General features: G+C 35.8%; 1 protein-coding gene across 1 annotated transcript in view; it reads left to right on the plus strand.

The window, feature by feature from the left end:
- Positions 1-18,832, plus strand: part of NEGR1 (neuronal growth regulator 1) — an 874,525-nt gene that overhangs the window by 572,901 nt on the left and 282,792 nt on the right. Inside the window, exon 4 of the mRNA XM_004025980.5 lies at positions 14,009-14,140. Coding sequence (XP_004026029.2) covers positions 14,009-14,140 — 132 coding nt within the window. The remainder of the gene's footprint in view (positions 1-14,008; positions 14,141-18,832) is intronic.

An 18,832-nucleotide genomic window follows, 5' to 3' on the forward strand; every position in this document is an offset into this window, starting at 1 on the left:
TTGTAGCATACAGTTTTATGCCTTTTGAAAATGCATAGTCATGTATCCATGAACATAAGCAAGATATAGAACAATTTTATAATTCTAAGAAATTCCCTCAGCTATCCTTCAATACTAAACCAGCCTCCCCTTCTCCACCCTCTTGGAACAACTGATCTATTCTTCACCTTGATAGTTTTGCCATTTCTATAATGTTAAATAAATTAAATCATACAATATATAGCCTTTTGAATCTATTTTATTTTGTGCACGTGTTTAAATAAAATAATTTTAAATATGTATTTATAGATTTTGAAAACAATAAAACATGTCTTAGGTTCATCCATGTTTTATATGTATGAATAATTTTATTAGCAAATTGGATTGCATGTATTGGCAAATGAATGTAGCATAATCTTTCATGCATTGAAGGATATTTGGGCAGTTTCCAGTTTTTAGCAATTGTCAGTAATGCTAATATAATCATTCACACAGTTGTTGAAATTTTAAGTTTTTATTTATGCAGGAGTGAGACTGCCAGATGACATGGTCAATGAATGTTCAGTTTTATGAAAAAACTGACAAACTCTTTTCCAAAGTGGCCACACCATTTCACACTCACACCAACAGTGTAGGAGAATTCAAGTTATTCTGCTTCCTAACAGCACTCATCTTTTTTTTTTTTTTGTAAATTTTAGCCATTCTAATAGTGGAATGTCTTCCTGAATTTGCATTGAATTTTCCTAATGAATAATTACGTGCAGCATCTTTTGATGCACCTATTTACCATCTGGGTGTCTTCTTCTTTTTTTTTTTTTTTTTTTGGTGAAATCTCGCTCTGTCGCACAGGTTGGAGTGCAGTGGCGCATCTCCACTCACTGCAAGCTCCGCCCCCCCGGGTTCACGCCCTTCTCCTGCCTCAGCCTCCCGCGTAGCTGGGACTACAGGCGCCCGCCACCACACCTGGCTAATTTTTGTATTTTTTTTTTTTTTTTTTTTTTAGTAGAGACAGGCTTTCACCGTGTTAGCCAGGATGGTCTCTACCTCCTGACCTCGTGATCCGCCCGCCTCAGCCTCCCATTGGGTGTCTTCTTTAATAAAGTATTTGTTCAAATATTTTGGCCATTTAAAAATTTTTTAACTTTTTTTGTGGGTAAATAGTAGGTATATATATTTACGGGATATACATGAGATATTTTGATACAGACATGCAATGCAAAATAAGCACATAATGGAGAATGGGGTATCCATCCCTTCAAGCACTTATCCTTTGAGTTACAATCAATCCAATTACATTCTTTAAGCTATTTAAAATATACAATTAAGTTATTATTGGCTATAGTCGCCCTATTGTGCTATCAAATAGTAGATCTTATTCATTCTTTCTAAATTTTTAGTACCCATTAACTAACCCCACCTCTCTCCCAGTTCCCCTTCCCAGACTCTGTTAATCATCCTTCTACTCTTTATGACCACAAGTTCTGGTGTTTTTATTATTATTATTATTTTTAGATACCACAAATAAGTGAGAACATGCGATTGTTTGTCTTTCTGTGCCTGGCATATTTCACTTGACATAATGACCTCCAGTTCCATCCATGTTGTTGCAAATGAAAGGATCTCATTTTGTTATGGCTTAATAGCACTCCACTGTGTATATGTACCACATTTTATTTATCCATTCATCTGTTGATGGACACTTAGTTTGCTTCCAAGTTTTAGCAATTGTAAACAGTGCTGCCACAAACATAGGAGTACAGATACCTCCTTGATATACTGATTTTCTTTCTTTTGTGTGTATACCCAGCAGTGGGATTGCTGCATCATATGGTAGCTCAATTTTTAGTTTTAGGGGAATCTCTAAACTGTTCTTTACAGCGGTTGCACTAATTTACATTTCCAACAGTGTACAAGGGTTCCCTTTTCTCCATATCCTTGCCAGTGTTTGTCTTTTGGATATTAGCCATTTTAACTGGGGCGAGATTGTAATAACAGTAGGTTTGATTTGCATTTCTCTGATGACCAATGATGTTGATTGCCTTTTCAAATGCCTGTTTGCTATTTGTATGTCTTCTTTTGAGAAATGTCTATTCAAGTATGTTGCTTATTTTTTCATCAGATTATTAGATATTTTCCTATATAGTTGTTTGAACTCCTTATATATTCTGGTTATTAATCCCTTGTCAGAGGGGTACTTTGCAAACATTTTCTCCCATTCTATGGGTTGTCTCTTCAACTCATAGACTGTATCCTTTGCTGTGTTGACCGTATCCTTTGTTGTGCAGAAGTTTTTTAAATTGATGTGATCTCATTTGTCCATGTTCGCTTTGGTTGCCTGTACTTGCAGGGTACTGCTAAAGAAATGTTCGCCCAGACCAATGCCTTGGAGATATTCCCCAGTGTGTTCTTGTAGTAATTACATAGTTTGAGGTCTTAAATTTAAGTCTTTAATCCATTTTTATTTGATTTTTTGTATATGTTGAGAAACAGGAATCTAGTTTCATCCTTTTACGTATGAATATCCAGTTTTGCCAGCACCCTTTATTGAAGAGACTGCCTTTTCCCCACTGTTCTTGGCAGCTTTGTCAAAAATGAGTTCACTGTAGGTGTGTTTATTTGTTTCTGGGTTCTCTATTCTGTTCCATTGGTCTATGTGTCTGTTTTCATACTCGTGCCATCCTGTTTTGTTTACTATAGCTCAGTAGTATAATGAACAGACACTTCTCAAAAGAAGACATACATGTGGCCAACAAACATGAACAAAGCTCAACATTACTAATCATTAGATAAATGCAAATCAGAAACACAATGAGTTGATACCATCTCACACCAGTCAGAATGGCTATTATTAAAAAGTTAAAAAGCAACAGATGCTGGTGAGGTGGTGGAGAAAAAGGAATGCTTTTCTCCACAAAATTCTCTGCAGAGAATTCTCTGAATTGCCAGAAAGAGGCTCTTGTTCTCTTCCTGGGAGTGTAAATTAGTTCAACCATTGTGGAAGAGAGTGTGGCAATTCCTCAAAGACCTAGAACCAGAAACACATTTGACCTAGCAATCCCATTACTGAGTATCTGCTCAAAGGAATATAAATCATTCTATTATAAAGACACATGCACCTGTATGTTCATTGCAGCACTGTTTATAATATAATAGCAAAGTCATGGAATCAACCTAAATATACATCAGTGATAGACTGAATAAAGAAAATATGATACATATACACCATGGAATACTATGCAGCCATAGAAAGGAATAAGATCATGTCCTTTGCAGGGACATGGAAGGAGCTGGAAGCCATTAACCTCAGCAAAGTAATGTAGAAACAGAAAACCAAACACTGCATGTTCTCACTTATAAAGTGGGAGCTGAATTGTGAGAACACATGGATACATAGTGGGGAACAACACATGCTGGGCACCTGTGGGGAGGGGGAGCATCAGGAAGAATAGCTAATGGATGCTGGGCTTAATACCTGGTGATGGGATGATCTGTGTGCCAAACTACCATGACACATGTTTGCCTATGTAACAAGCCTGCACATTCTGTATATTTACCCCAAACTTAAAAAAAAAATAAAATAAAAACTCTGTAGTATAATTTGAAGTCAGGTAATTTGTTTCCTTCCATTTAGGCTAACTTTGGCTATTCTGGATCTTGTATGGTTCCATATAAATTTTAGATTTGTTTTTCTATTTCTGTGAAGAATGTTACTGGTATTTTGATAGGGATTGCATTGAATCTGTAGATTGCTTACTAATTCATTCTTCTGCGTGATCCATTCTGCTATTAGAGCACTCCAACGTATTTTTCAGTATGCCAAATACATTTTTCAGCTCCATAATTATTGCTTGATTCTTTTTAATTATTTCAATCTCATAATTAAATTTATCTGATGGAATTCTGAGTTCCTTCTCGGTGTTATCTTGAATTTATTTGAGTTTTCTCAACACAGCTATGTTGAATCCTCTGTTTGAAAGGGCACATATCTCTATTTCTCCTGGGTTGGTCCCTGTTGCCTTTCTAGTTCATTTGCTGAGGGCATGTTTTCCTCAATGATGTTGATTTTAGTAGATGTTCTACAGTGTCTGGACATTAAAAAGTTAGGTATTATATTTATTGTAGCCTTCATTGTCTGGGCTTATTTGTAGCTATCATTTTTTGAAAGGCTTTCTGGTTATTTGAAAGGACTTTGGTGTTGTGATCTAAGCTATTCCTGCTTTACGGGCATCCCAAGCCCAGTAATGCTGTGGTTCTTGCAGACTCTTAGAGGAATTGCCTTGATGGTCTTGGACAAGATGCAAGAGAATTCTCTCAATTGCCAGACAGAAGCTCTTGTTCTCTTCCTTTACTTTCTCACAAACACAATCTCCATCTCTGTCCTGAGCCACCTGAACCTGGGGGTATAGTGACACAAGCACCCCTGTGGCCACCACCATTATGATTGCATAAGGTCAGACCTGAAGTCAACATAGCTCTGGGTTTCTCCCCAGGCCTGCTGTAACGACTCCCTGGCTACCGCCTGTGTTCACTCACAGCCCTGGGGCTCTATAGTCAGCAAGCAGAAAAGCCAGCCAGCCCATGTCCTTTCTTTCAGGATGGTGAGGTCCCCCAGGCCCTGGGTGGGTCCAGAACTGCCATCTGAGAGTCAGGGACTAGAGTCAGAAACCTTAGAAGTATACCTGATCTTCTATTGTATTCTGGCTAAGCTGGCACTCAGACTTAAAGACACAGTTCTTCCCACTCTTCCCTCCCCTTTCCAAAGGCAGAGGAGCCTCACCCTGTAGCCACCACCAACCTTGGCCATGAGGAGCACTCTCAGCCTACCACTGATGTCCCCTTAAGACCTAAAGTATCTTAGGTCAGCTTGGGTGAATGCTGCCTGACCTGGAACTCACCACTGAGGGCAGTGGGCTCCCCTCTGGCCCAGGGCAGGTCCAGAAATGCCACCCAGGAGTCAGCTCCTAGAATCAGAGAGCCCAAGAGCCCACTTGGTGCTCCAACCCCTGTGGCAGTGTAGGGACCCAAGGTGCAAAACAAAGACCCCTTAACTTTTTTCCTTTGCTTTTCTCAAGCACTCTCAATCAAACCACTTGGATTGGCAATTCCCCTCTGGCCAGGGCTGGTTTAAATCCTCCTTCTTCGGATGGGCATCAGCTGAGTTTGATCTGGTTTTCCTTCCTGCTCTAACAAGACAGCACTGAGTTTAATGACTCACATTTGTTGTGATCTCCCTCCCCCAGTGTCCCATAATCATCAGCTGGTAATGTACTGAGTCTCACTTGAATCCAGCAAATCTCAGAAGCTCACCAAGACCCTCAATGTAGTACCTGGGTATCATTGCTGGTTATTCAGGGCCCAGTGTTCCTTAGTTAGCAGGTGATGAATGCTGGCAGGATTGGGTCCTTTCCTGTAAGGCAGTGGGTTTCCTTCTGACACAGGGTGTGTCTAGAAATGTCATCTGGAAGCTAGGGCCTGGAATGGGGACCTTTTGAGTCTGATCCATGCCCTATTCTGCTGTTGCTGAGCTGGTATTCAAGGTGAAAGACAAAGTCCTCTCCACTCTTTATTCTCCTCTCCTCAAGCGGAAAGAAGGCGTATTTTTTTTTTTTTTTTTTTTTGGAGCAGCAACTGTGGCAGCCTGGGGTTAGGGGAATGGGGATGCCAGCATTCTCTTGGCTGCCCCAACTGGTATCTCAGTATAATGTGTGCCTCCCAGTCCACTGTGTCTGGGCCTAGTTCTTCCCTAGGACTCACCTAAGAGTTGCAGTCCTTATGGCCTAGACTGCCTTTCAAGTTTATTTAGAGACTGAAAGCATTTTGGCCCTTAGTCATGGGGTCTGCAGGCACTCAAATTCAAACCACTTGGACTGGCAATTCTCCTCTGGCTAGGGCTGGTTTAAATCCTCCTTCTGCGGATTGGCATCAGCTGAATTTGATCTGGTTTTCCTTTCTGCTCTAACAAGACAGCACTGAGTTTAATGCCTCACAGCTATTGTGGTCTCCCTCCCCCAGTGTCCGAAGATGCTCTGTGCACCGCACAGCTGCATCCGGAGAGTTGGGGAAGGGGGTGGCTGGCATTGGTGATTTAGGACTGCTATTTTAAAAATCTCTTCAGTACTTCTTTCAGCAATATGAAGTTAAAACCAGGTACTGTGAGTACTCACCTGAATTTTGGTTCTTATGAAAGTGTTTTTCTTCTGTGTAGATAGTTATTACCTTGATGTCCTTGTTGGGGGAATGATACCTGGAGCTTTCTATTCTGCTGTCTTGGTCTGCTCTTGCCTTCTGGCTCCTTCCTTCCTTGCTTCCTTCCTTCCTTTCCTTCCTTCCTTCCTTCCTCTCTTCCTTCCTTCCTTCTCTCTCTTTCTTTCTTTCTCTTTCTTTTTCTTTCTTTCTCCTTCCTCTCTTTTCTTTTCCTTTCTTTCCTTTGCTTTGCTTTTCTCTTCTTTTATTTTCTTTTTTTTCTTTTCTTTTTACTGAGTCTCACTCTGTTGCCCAGGCCGGAGTGCAGTGGCGCGATCTCAGCTCATTGCAAGCTCTGCCTCCTGGGTTCGCGCCATTCTCCCGCCTCAGCCTCCTGAGCAGCTGGGACTGCAAGTGCCCACCACCACGCCAGGCCTGGCCCATTTCTTAATTGGGTTGTATGTTTTTACTGACTTTCAAAATTTGTTATACATTCTGGACACATGTTCTTTAATATGTGGTTTAAAAATGTTTCCTTCCTTTTATGTAATTAATGGTGTCTTTTCCAAAGCAAAAGTTTTTGTTTTTATAAAATGTTGATGAAATCCACTTATTAGTATATTCTTATATAGTTTTGCTTTCTGTGTAATATCTAAACACCTTTAGCTCAACCCAGAGTCACAAAAATTTTCTTCTTTGTTTCCTTCTAAATCGTATTTATGGTAGTATGATTCACACTTAAGTCAATAATGCATATTGAGTTAATTTATGTATAAAGTATGAGATATAGGTTAGAGTAGATAACCTTGCCTTCATCCTCATATTAGTAAGAAAACATCATTTCATCATTAAGCATGAGGTCAGATGTTATTTTTCATAGAAGTCTTTGGCAGGTTGAGATAATTCTCCTCAATCCCAATTTTTATGAAAAAATTAAAATATTGAATAAATGTTGAATTTTTCAATGAATTATCTGCATGTTAATATAACCATATATTGTTATTGTTGTTAATGTAGTGATTCATATTGTTTAATTTTTTTTTTTTTGGTAACACAATCATCTTTTCAACCTTGGAATAAACTGTACTTGATCATGGTATATTATCATATTAATATATTCCTAGATTGGTATACCAAAAATTTGTTAAGGGATTTTTGTGTCAATGTTCTTAGGAAGTATTATTTTTTCTTTTGATATTTTTTGTCCTGATATTAGGGTAATAATAGTGACATAAAATGAATTGGAGCATTAACCCACTCCATTTTCAGAAAGAATTTGTATAGGTTTGGTATTATTTATTTCCTAAAGGTTTAATAGAGATATGATCTTGAAGTTTTCTCCATGAGTGATCTTTTAATTACAAAGTCAATTTCTTGCAATTGCATATACTAAATATTCAGATTTTTAATTTTTTCTAAATTAATATAGAAATTTCTATTTTTCAAAAAATTTGTACACTTAATCTAAACTGTTAGATTAATTGACAAGTAGTTTGTCTTAATATTAGCTTAATAGCTACTTAATTTTTCTTGGAGGTGTACTATTTTTCTCCTTCACTTCTGATAATTGGTAACTTGTGTCATCTCTTTTTGTTCTTTATTAGTCTGGTTAAGATTTATCCATTTTAGTGATCTTTTAAAGAACTAGCTTTTGCTTTCATTGAGTTTTACTGTTGACTATTCATCTTCAATTTTAATAATTTATCATCTTTACTATTCCCATAGCTCTATTTACTTTAGCTTTTATTTGTTCTTTCTTTTCCAACTTCTTAAGGTCAAAGCTTACAAAATTGATTTTAAATCTTGTGTGTGTGTGTGTGTGTGTGTGTGTGTGTGTGTGAGGGAGACAGAGAGAGAGATTCTATTTTCTCTTAACTTGCATAGTTTTAAACAAGAAGTCTGCAATAGTTCTTATTTCAGTTTCTTAGTGTAAAATGTGTATTTTATCTCTGGCTCGTTTTTAGATTTTCTCTTTTGCTCTGGTTTTTAGCAATTTAATTATGATATTCTTTTGTATGATTTTTATTTCTTCGTCTACTTTTCTTTGACATGATTGACCTCTTATATTTGCTATTTTATTGTATGCATCAAATTCAGAAACCATTCAACCTTTATTTCTTAATATATTTTTTCTGTCCCCTTTATGGGACCCCCAATATTTATATATGACAATATTTTATTCCATATATCATCGAGGCTCTGCATTTTTATTTGCTTGTTTGGTTTTTAGTATTTTTCTCTCTCTGCTTCAATTTAGCAATGTTATGTACTCTTGCTCTGCCTTCAGGTTAACAATACTTTTTTCTTTGGTGTTTAATACACTGTTAATTTCTTCCAATTAATAGTTAATTTCATATATTTTGTGTTGCTATGTAAATAACGTGTCATTTTTTTCTATCTGCCATTTGTTTCTTCATTATATTTATTTTTTGTAAAGACTTCAACATAATTATAGCCAACTGTATTTAATTTTTTTCTCTTATTTCCATTTTTTTTTCATTTCTAGGTCTCTTTCTATTGACTGTTTTTCCACTAGTTACAGTTCAGAGATTTCTGTTTCTTTAAATGTTTAGTCATTTTTAAAATTGGATATTGGACATTATGTTGTTAAGTGTTTAGATTTTGTTTTGTTCCCTTAAAGAGTGTTGGATTTTTTTTTAAACAGGCTCCTGTATCACCTGCAAATTATTTTGGTCCATTAAACCTTGTTATTAAGCTTTAAAGGATAGGCCAAAAAGAGTCTTTATTCTGGCTTTTATTCAGCCATACAACTAAGGCATTAGCCCTTTGGAATCTCCATCAGTCTCTGGTGATTATACTCTTGTTGATCAAAGATTAATGTCTCTTTACCTTGTCTGAGCTCTAGAAATTGTCTGTCTTACAAATGCCCAGTTGTTTGTTTTTTCTTCAGATTTGTGGGATTTTTTGCCTATGCAAGTACAGCCTAGTACTCAGCAACGACAAGAAAACACATGTAGATTTCTGTAGCTTTTTGTCTATATGAGCTCCTTCTCTTTAAAACCTGCACCACTACTTCCATCCCCTTGGTCTATCTGAATTTCAATCTCTCTTTCCTTGACAATGCAAGACCACTGGGCTCTAGTTTCCACCTCTGTGAGCTTGATGCCTGAAAATTGCATGAGATAGAAAGCCATGAATATTAATTGTGGGGGTCACTGTGTTTACTTCTCTTCCATTAGAGATCAAAGTTCTGTGCTTCTTACTGTCCAATGTCTGAAAGTGTTTTGTTTTTTTAAAATAAGTTTTGCCCATTCTTTAGTGGTTTATGGCAAGAAGGTAAGTCTGGCCATTGTTCCTAAATATAATAGTGATCTGAATGCCAGAGTTATCTTTTAAAATGCAATATTTAAAAATATGTAATATTTAGAAATGTGATGCTTTAAAATATTCTATTACTTTTTAACTTACATTATTCTAATAATTCCTCAATTTATAATCTAAATTCTTTACGTGGAATACAAGGCCTTCTAGGCTATAACTTCTCTTTATAGCTCCAGAGTCACTTCTACCTACTCCCATGAAATTACTGTTCTGGCATAACCAAATGTTCAGAAATCTTCCTTTAAGTTATGACAGTGATATTATGACAGCATAACACCCTATATTTACCCCAAATATAGTAGTTATCATACTTTATTGAAATTGTCCATCATACTTTTATTTCCCAATAAACTTTGAAAGGGAAACAATCTTATTCACTGGTCAGAGATCTTGTCACGATTAATATCCATTGAATGAATGTATAAATGGAAGAAAAGAAGGTAGGTAAGAAGGCAGGAAGAAAAGAAACAATTGATTTTGAGTTGATTTAAAAATTTTCCTTCAGTGCTCTCTGCTAGATTATTACAAATATGTAACCAAAAAAATCAAAAGCTTGAGGTTTTTCTTACTAGTTACTTTTATTTGCTTTTGAAACCTGTTAGAATCATTTCAGTAGATGACTTCCATAATTTCATCTACCCATATACCCCCTCTTATTGCTCCATAAACTCCATTATTTCTGTGCTCTAACAACACTTCTTAGACTTACATTACTTGATAGATTTGTGGTATAGTGTCCTGAAATTTTTTTGCTTCAAAATGAATGTCTTCATTAAATTTATTTTTCTGAACTTCATTTGTATTATTCAGAGAGATTAATAACTTCAGCAATTTATAAATTATACCATGTGTCTTTCTTTACCTATTGCCTTTGAAAAATATTATAATTAAATTAACATTTGTATATGCAAGTAGAACTGCAAAATCTAAGGAAAATTGATTGAAAACCATGCAGAATAATGGCTTCCAAAGATGTCCATGCCCTAGTCTTTGGAATATATGACCATGTTACCTTACATGGTGAAAGACACTTTGCAGATGTGATTAAGGTTAGGAGCTAGAGATGAGGAAATTACTTTAGATTAGGCAGGTGGGCTCAGTTTAATCACATGAATCCTTAAAAGTGAAAGAAGAAAACAGTAGAGTGGTCAGAGAGTTGAGACTGTAGTAGAGGCAGTAGAGATTCAAAGTGGGATAAAGACTTGACCCAACATTTTCTGGTTTGGAAAATGGAGAAAGGGGAATATGAGTCAGGGAATGCTTGTAGCCTCTAAAAGCTGGAAATGGCCATAAGCTAACAGCCACCAAGAAAATGAAGACTTCACTGCTGCAACAGCAGGAAACTTATTTCTCCCTACAACCTGAAAAACAAAGAAACAGATCTCCAGAAAAGAATCCTGAACCTCTGACACATTGATTTTAATCCAGTGAGACTCTGTATTAGTTTTATACTGTTGCTATAACCAATTACCACAAACTTAGTGGCTAAAAAGAGCAAAAATTTATTATCTTTCAATTCTGTATGTCAGAAGCTCAGCACTGGTCTTATCAGACTCAAAGCAAGGTGCTGATAGGCTGTGTCCCTTTTTGGAGGTTATAAAGGATAATTAATTTTTTTGTCAGCTGAGGGACATTTTAGTTTCCAGAGGCCACAGCTTTTCTTGGCTCATGCTCTACTTCCTCCATATTCAAAATCAGCAATGATTGGTAGAGCCTTTATCATTTTTCATCTCTTTGACTCACTCTTCTATCTACCTCTTCTACTTTTACGAATTCATGCAATTAGTATTGTCCCTCCCAGAACTCTCCTTATCTCAAGGTTCTTAACATTATTCACATCTGCAATGTTCCTATCGTTATATAAGCTAATCACTTTAGTGAATAGGATGTGAATAACTTTGGGGGGCCTATTATTCTGGTTACCATAGGCTTCTGCTGGATTTCTGACCTAAAGAACTATAAGGAAATAAATTTGCATGGTTTTAAGTCAGTAAAGTTGTGGTAATTTGTTATGGCAGCAATAAAATACTAATACAAGTACCAATAGAATTTTTCAGATATTAAATTGACATGTGGTTAATTTACTGGTTTTAAGCAGTAAATTTGTGGTAATTTGTTATGGCAGCCATAGACAACTGATATAAGTACAAATAGCATCTTTCAGAGACTAAATTAACATTTATATAGTGCTGTATACTTCTAAGAATGACACATACATGTTTTAATTTAGTTTAGTGAGCTAAGTAACCATTCACAAATGAGAGAATTAATGTAGTCTGTCAGTCGTATACAAATCAGGCATGTAGGTTTTTAAGTTAGTTCTGGGTTTCATATGTGTCACTGGGCTCTTTAGCAAGATATTTAATCTCTTTAACTATCATAATCTTATTCTATGTAATGGAATTTACCTCATAAGTTTAAGGTTAACTGTAGAATTTAAGAGAGCATATGGTTCCTTACACATAATAATAAAAATTTAAAAAGGTAAATATTTTTATTTATGACATGATCAATCATTGGCTAAACAAAAAAAATTAATCTACCTTCTCTAACGAAATGTCAAATTTTCTGAATTTTCTATTATGTTGTTGTATTAGTTTGCTTTCACACTGCTGATAAAGACATACCTGAGACTGAGAAGAAAAAGAGGTTTAATCGGACATACAGTTCCACATGGCTGAGGATGCCTCAGAAAAATGGTGGGAGGCGAAATGGTGGCGGGAAGAGAAAAAAGAGGAGGAAGCAAAAGCAGAAACCCCTGATAAACCCATCAGATCTCATGAGACTTATTCACTATTATGAGACTAGCATGGAAAGACCAGCCCCCATGATTTAATTACCCCCTAGGTCCCTCCCACAGCAAGTGAGAATTCTGGGAGATACAATTCAAGTTGAGATTCGGGTTGGGGCACAGCCATACCATATTATTCTGCCCCTGACCCCTCCAAATTTCATGTCTTCACATCAGTACCTGATGTAGTATATTAATGTTCCTCATACTTTAATTTATATTTAATACCATCCTTACTCTTCATAATTTAAGTTATATTTTAAAAATTCTTGGAAGTGAAGTGTTTTGGTTTTATATATATATATTTCAGTAGGTTTTACAGACACATTTAAGCCTAGAGTATCTTCATTATAATAGTGAAAATAAGACTAAAAGAGCCAACTACCATTTCAGAAGTTTTACATTTCCCTTCTGTACAACTAGGATTAGATAGATAAATGGAAATACGACTTAATCATGTATATTCTAAACACTGAAGGTTTCAATTAGCAAACTCATAGTTATCTGGAGGGCAGACCATGCCACAGTTAATAAAGGCCCAGACACAGAAGTGCATGGGGGAACATTGGGGTAAAATTATTGGGATGGACTTTAGATTTGGAAGGCCATAACTAAAATTTATTTTGTTTGTTTTATTAAAATGGAACATTCTTACTAGTTCTCCAACTTCTATATCATTACAATGGTTTTGACAAGATAGAAAGGGGAAGATAGAAATAATATTGATTTTTGAAAGCAATTTAATGGAAGCATTGCTTCATTCTATAATTCCCTTTGATATGCACTGGAATGTGATTTTTTTCAAGGCCTGTGCAAGGAGGTAGAAGGGTCTCCTCTCTTGAAATTCACGAAGGCTTATTCTACCTTTGCCACACTTCTGATAATTAGGATCCTGCTCAATGACTCAATGCTTTCAAATAAACAAAAATTCCATTATTAAAGGAAGGAGCCTTTATTTTCTCAAATCTCATTCATTTGGGGGCAGTCTTTCTTCTGTTATTACATCTTTATATTTCTATTCTGCTGCTATTTTTTGTCACATAGAATGTTTTCCCATGAATATTTAAAAATAAAGATAATTTAGTTTGCTTTTACGAAAACTTAACCCTTAGAGAGTCATAATGATTTTTTCCAAGATTTACTGCGTGAGTTATATATAGCATGTACACTGTACCTTTCTTGGCAGCATTAATAATTTTGGAAACCAAAATATAGCGATGGTTAAATATATCTCTATACTTTTTTCAAGACATCTGACTTGAATCCTTGAATAAGGGTAGGAGATTTCCCCCAAAAGAAAAGTAACATTTAGTTAGGTTAAGTGTCAAGTTTCTAGCTCACACGGTAGAAAAGTCAATATGTACCAAGTCATATTAGTGAATTTCATCTACACTGCTCAGAGGTTGTTGAACTCAATTACAGAAATGTGCAGAGTCTATTTGATGTGTGAAGAGGTTAGGAGACCACAATCAATTAAAAAGAATACATGTATATCCTGTTCTGGGGAAATAGTTGTTATAATATACCTCGTTCTGCTTCTGCTTTTTCTCTGAATTTTCCTCTGAACATAGAAGAACAAAAGGTTTAATAATTCCCCAGTTTCATTTGGAATTGTTTTGTCAGCAATATCTTGTAGGAAGTCATGAAATTGTTGTTTTACTTGAATGAAGCCTCAGGCGGCTACAATTAAACATGCTGTATTCTTTTTTATAGCAAAACCATTTGAAAATGGACAATATTTGGACATTTATGGAATTACAAGGGACCAGGCTGGGGAATATGAATGCAGTGCGGAAAATGATGTGTCATTCCCAGATGTGAGGAAAGTAAAAGTTGTTGTCAACTGTAAGTGTCATCACCTTTTATCAAGATAAGTTCTGAGAAAAGATAAAACACCTTGAAAACTTCTGACTGAAATTTATGTTGCTGTTTTTAAGAGGTTGTCTATTGGTAAAAGTCACCTACTAACACTGAAGACATGTAGATGTTGAAATGTTGGTTAAATTGGTTAATGTAACAACAATTGTCCCAAGTAAACCCACAATAATTCAGTCTGATGTATGGAGTGAAATGTGTTTAATACTCTCCTAATCCCTGGCTTTCTAAACTGTGGTGTCCTTACCTCAAAAGCACTGTAGCCATATGCTGGTGTTTTCCTCATGAGTTTTACCTGAAGTGCACTAACACTAAATTTAAGTGTGTAACTCCCAATCAAGCCTGATGAAGATGAAGTATACTCGTCTGTACTCAAAGAAAAGAGCTGAAGTGTGATGCTTCTGTTAGTTGGGTGACTTATTTCTATTTCGTTTGGGAAAAAGAAAGTGAAGAAAGAATTTTTCCATAAGCGTTGTTGTTAAGAAGTTAGAATATAAATTGGATAACTGCAGAACCGTCAATGCTAGTATGTTACACACTTTTCCTCAATGCTCCCACCACACTGATATAAGATGATTTTCCAGTAACATCCTATTATATATCTTATGATCTCAACAGCAATGACTACAATCGTTTTTACTTTTCAAAAATCTCGCCTAAGTCTTTATCTAAAAAATGTTCATACTGTTTAACTCCTTCCAATAAAATACCTTTGGGATAATTGTATTTTACCCAAAGTATTTACAAACTATAGTTTTCATTTTTAAAATTCTACTTACTTGTCTTTCTATATATGGTCTTTGCTAATAATGTGCATGTGGTATTATGCCGCAGATCAGAAGAAATTGTTCCAAATATATCCAGAAATGTTAAAGCTAATCAGCAGTTGTTTCATATTAATATGAGTCTTTCAGTCTCATGGGCCAAAAAATAACTTTCAAAACACTTCTAACAGTTGAGCTGTACACCAGAGCAAATCACTGTCATCAACTAACATTTGTCAGTGACTAATCTATATACTTATGGTTGAACTGTCTCTATTATACTGCACAAATGTGCATGATACCAAGTCAGGAGGCAGTTTTTGGAGCAGGATTTCTCATGGAGTGTTCTGCAAACAAATTGTAGTAAAATCGCCAAAGAAACTCATTAAAAATTGAAAACTCCTGGGACCCACATCAGCCATGCTGAATCAGAATCCTTGGGGTTAGGAGTGTATGGCCTGGAAACCTGAATTTTAAGAGGTTCCCACTGATTCTCAGGACTCTTATTGCAGAGAGCTACTGCTCATCCCTCTGGAACTCTCTGAAATAAGAGGTAACAAACAAGTAAAAATTCCTGATCATTTATCACTAGCCTTGCTTTTCTGAATATGTGTATACTGATTTTATTGTTGGAGGGTTGAGGGCTTGGGAAGTGGAGGGGAGGGAAGAGAGACATATATCTACTAAGGAAAGAATATTTTTAGCAGTGAGCACTAAGAAATGAAAAAGCAGAGTAAAATCTATCAAATAAACAAGGCACCCAGTCCAGCAATCCTCTTAACCTCCAAGACCCAATAGGTCTTTAAAATGATGTCTCTGACGGGGATGAAATTGAAAACCCAGCTGCTGTACAGATTTGCATGGGACCTATACTCCACATACAAGCCACAATTGTTTTTGAATTAACACTTTTTATTCTTCTGACTTTAGTTTGTTGCCACTTATTTAATCGGATTCTCTTTTCCCTAGTCAAGCAGGAAATTTAGACCAAGAAAGTCAACTTAAGGAGGCAGAAACTTGAGTAGGGAACTAAATAGATAGAAGAGAGTCTATCCATAAAGCAAAAGAACAGAAACTGGGTAAAAAAGATACCAGGAATGCTGAAGAGTCTACAGCAGTTTCATGGATACAGTGGACAAAGACAAAAGGCAGTGTATTACTCACAGCAATAGAAGTACTCAGAGGGCTGTCATTTTCTTGCATCAGTTCCTTAAGACCCAGTTACTACAAGGTGATAAGATGAGGGCTAGGTGACAACTGTACATAGTGGGTTTATGTCATAGTTGAAGCATCCTGAGCTTTAGAAAACTCTTTTTTAAAAAAAAATATATAATGGCAGCAAACAAACCTGCCCTTTGCCATAGAGAGGGAAATTATCTTTATTAAACTGGATTGTAAACAAATCTGCCCTTTACTCCATAGGGAGAACTGCTTCTTTCTTCCAAGACTGAAAAGATAGGAACAAAAGCTGTCAGTGCCTCTGCTTACAAAGTGTGCAGAAATGTGAAAGACCCATGCAGAATTCTCTTCTAACACAAGATGGGAGCTGGAACATTTGAGGTAGAGCCTGAAGACATTCTGTCGGGCTAACAAAGGTGTTTTAGTGGCTTTGTCAGGGTGTCAGACACTCTAGAATCGGTAGAGAATAAGACTTTGTTAATCACTTTAACTTAAGAGGGAAAACAGTAGGAAAAAGGGAGAAAATTTTAAAACAGTAGGGAAGTGCTTTTTAAATCATGACAGAGGCTACCTTTTTTAAGAATAAATTTCAGGTAGATAAGTACAGTTGTAAGTCGACATATTGCTGCAGACATAATATTAACTTGTCTCATATTAAGAAAATAGACCCAACAGGATTTTCAAATGATTTAAACAATCAGTTTTGCCATTTGCTTCTCCCTGAGTCATACCTTTGATAATTCACCCTTTTCCAAATTTCCATGAAAAACTGTTTAATACTGGTTTTGTTTAGTACTAATTGTGTTTAATACTGATGCCACACATATATAACTGATATCTCAGGTGTGAAGGAGATGTGATTGTGAGTATGTCTGAAAATATTTCTTGTTATGAAAGGTTTGCAAAGTGTTAATTTTGTGAACTTGGCCCTTTAAAGTCAAAAATTGAGAGCTACTTCTAGATTTTGCTGAGCTGATTTCCCAGAGGAAATTAGCCAAAGCCTACTGAACAAAGTTTAGTTTGTCAGAGCCCAAAACTGAGCACAATGGTCTACGTTACCAGCATGGAATTGCACATCCCCTGATAACCTGAAGATTCCCTAAAGACAGTATCATGCCAGGTTCAAGACGGCCCTTCCTTTCATCTTTATTAATCAATATTGATTGTGTGCATAGAATTACAGTAGCTTCATGAGTTATAATTTGAAGAGAAACTTTGTCCCTTTCCCCAAATGGGGTTCAAGATGAAATATAATACATTTTCATAAGCTCCGGTAGATTCAGTTATGTGGTAAGTCAATTTGAGAAGATTTAGGTTCCCTGAAATTTAGAAATGTTTAATGTTTTATTATTTCTCTAATACATCTTCCACATTCACTATATATAGAAAATATACATATACAATAAATAACATCATACCTGTCACTGTGGATTTCTATTCAATTTAATTACCTAGCACTTTGTTGAGGTAATTGATATAATTGACTATATAATTGACTATACAGATAGAGCTAGTTGGTTGGTTGAATAAATCAGTTCATTTTGAGTTATTCACAGAAAGCCTTACTATAGATAGAAAGAAATTTGTAAGCATTAATGCAATGGGTTATTTCTAAGTAGGGGGATCTTAGGTTTTTATTCTCCAAGTCCTTATTCGTAACTTTTTCCTTATGTGTTTGTGTATGCGTGTATTTCTTGTCCACTTTTTTAAAAATTAAAATAATGAAAAGGGGTCATGAAAATTATCATAATTAAACCTTGTGACACACACAAACACACACACACACACGAGAAAAAAAATTTGAGACGTTTGATTAAGCCAAAGGGAACTAGTGAATGTAGACTTGGACAGATTCCCCATTTTATTTGCATTCATGTTCCGTTCTTAGCAGAAGCCTTGTGGACACTAGGTTCATAGTTGTTATTGTAAATTACAAAATGAAAGAATGAATGAGTCTCAGAAAGCCCATGGATTCAAGTGAATTGAAAAACAAAACAAAAATCAGGACACAGGAAAAATCTGGTTAGAAAAGGGAAGATCACAGTGAAAATCAAAAAGCTGATTTATTAGAAGTCAAATACAGAATTTGAAAAATTTAGAAAGTGTGATGAATCAAGTAATATAGATTTGTGTAAGAAAGTAGAATCCCAGGGATAAGAAATCAGCAAGGAGTGGAAGACCTACCCCTTTAATATGAAGGTTACTAATAATAGTAAAATGAATGGGGTTCCCTAATCTTGTGACAGAGGCCGTCTGTTCTCCACTCCATTTGTATGTATTCTTCCAGTTGAGTGCCAGTTTTGGAAATGTGGGCCTTGTGGTCAGATATAATTTACTATAAGTATTAACAGATAACTTACTGGTCCATAATTTACTGGGCCTTTGAAACCTTGGGTGAGGTACTTTACTTCTCTGACTCTCAGTTTTCACTTCTGTAAATTCAGGGCAATAATACCTTATTTATATATATTTGTAAATTTATAAATGTTATAAATATATACATATATGCGAATGTAAGTGAACTGACTCCAGAATGTCAGCTCTATGTGGAAAAGGATTTTGCTGTCCTTTGTACACTGATGTACTGATGTGTTCCTGTTACTTAGAATAGTACCTGGTCCATAAAAAGGTGTCCAAAAATAGTTGTTGAATAAATAAAGGGTTAAACAGTTTAGAGTCCTCCAGGTTAATCATTCTACTAGGCAAAATAGAGAAAAGA

Source organism: Gorilla gorilla, chromosome 1 (genome assembly GCF_029281585.2).
Source record: "Gorilla gorilla gorilla isolate KB3781 chromosome 1, NHGRI_mGorGor1-v2.1_pri, whole genome shotgun sequence".
Taxonomy (NCBI): Eukaryota; Metazoa; Chordata; class Mammalia; order Primates; family Hominidae; genus Gorilla; species Gorilla gorilla.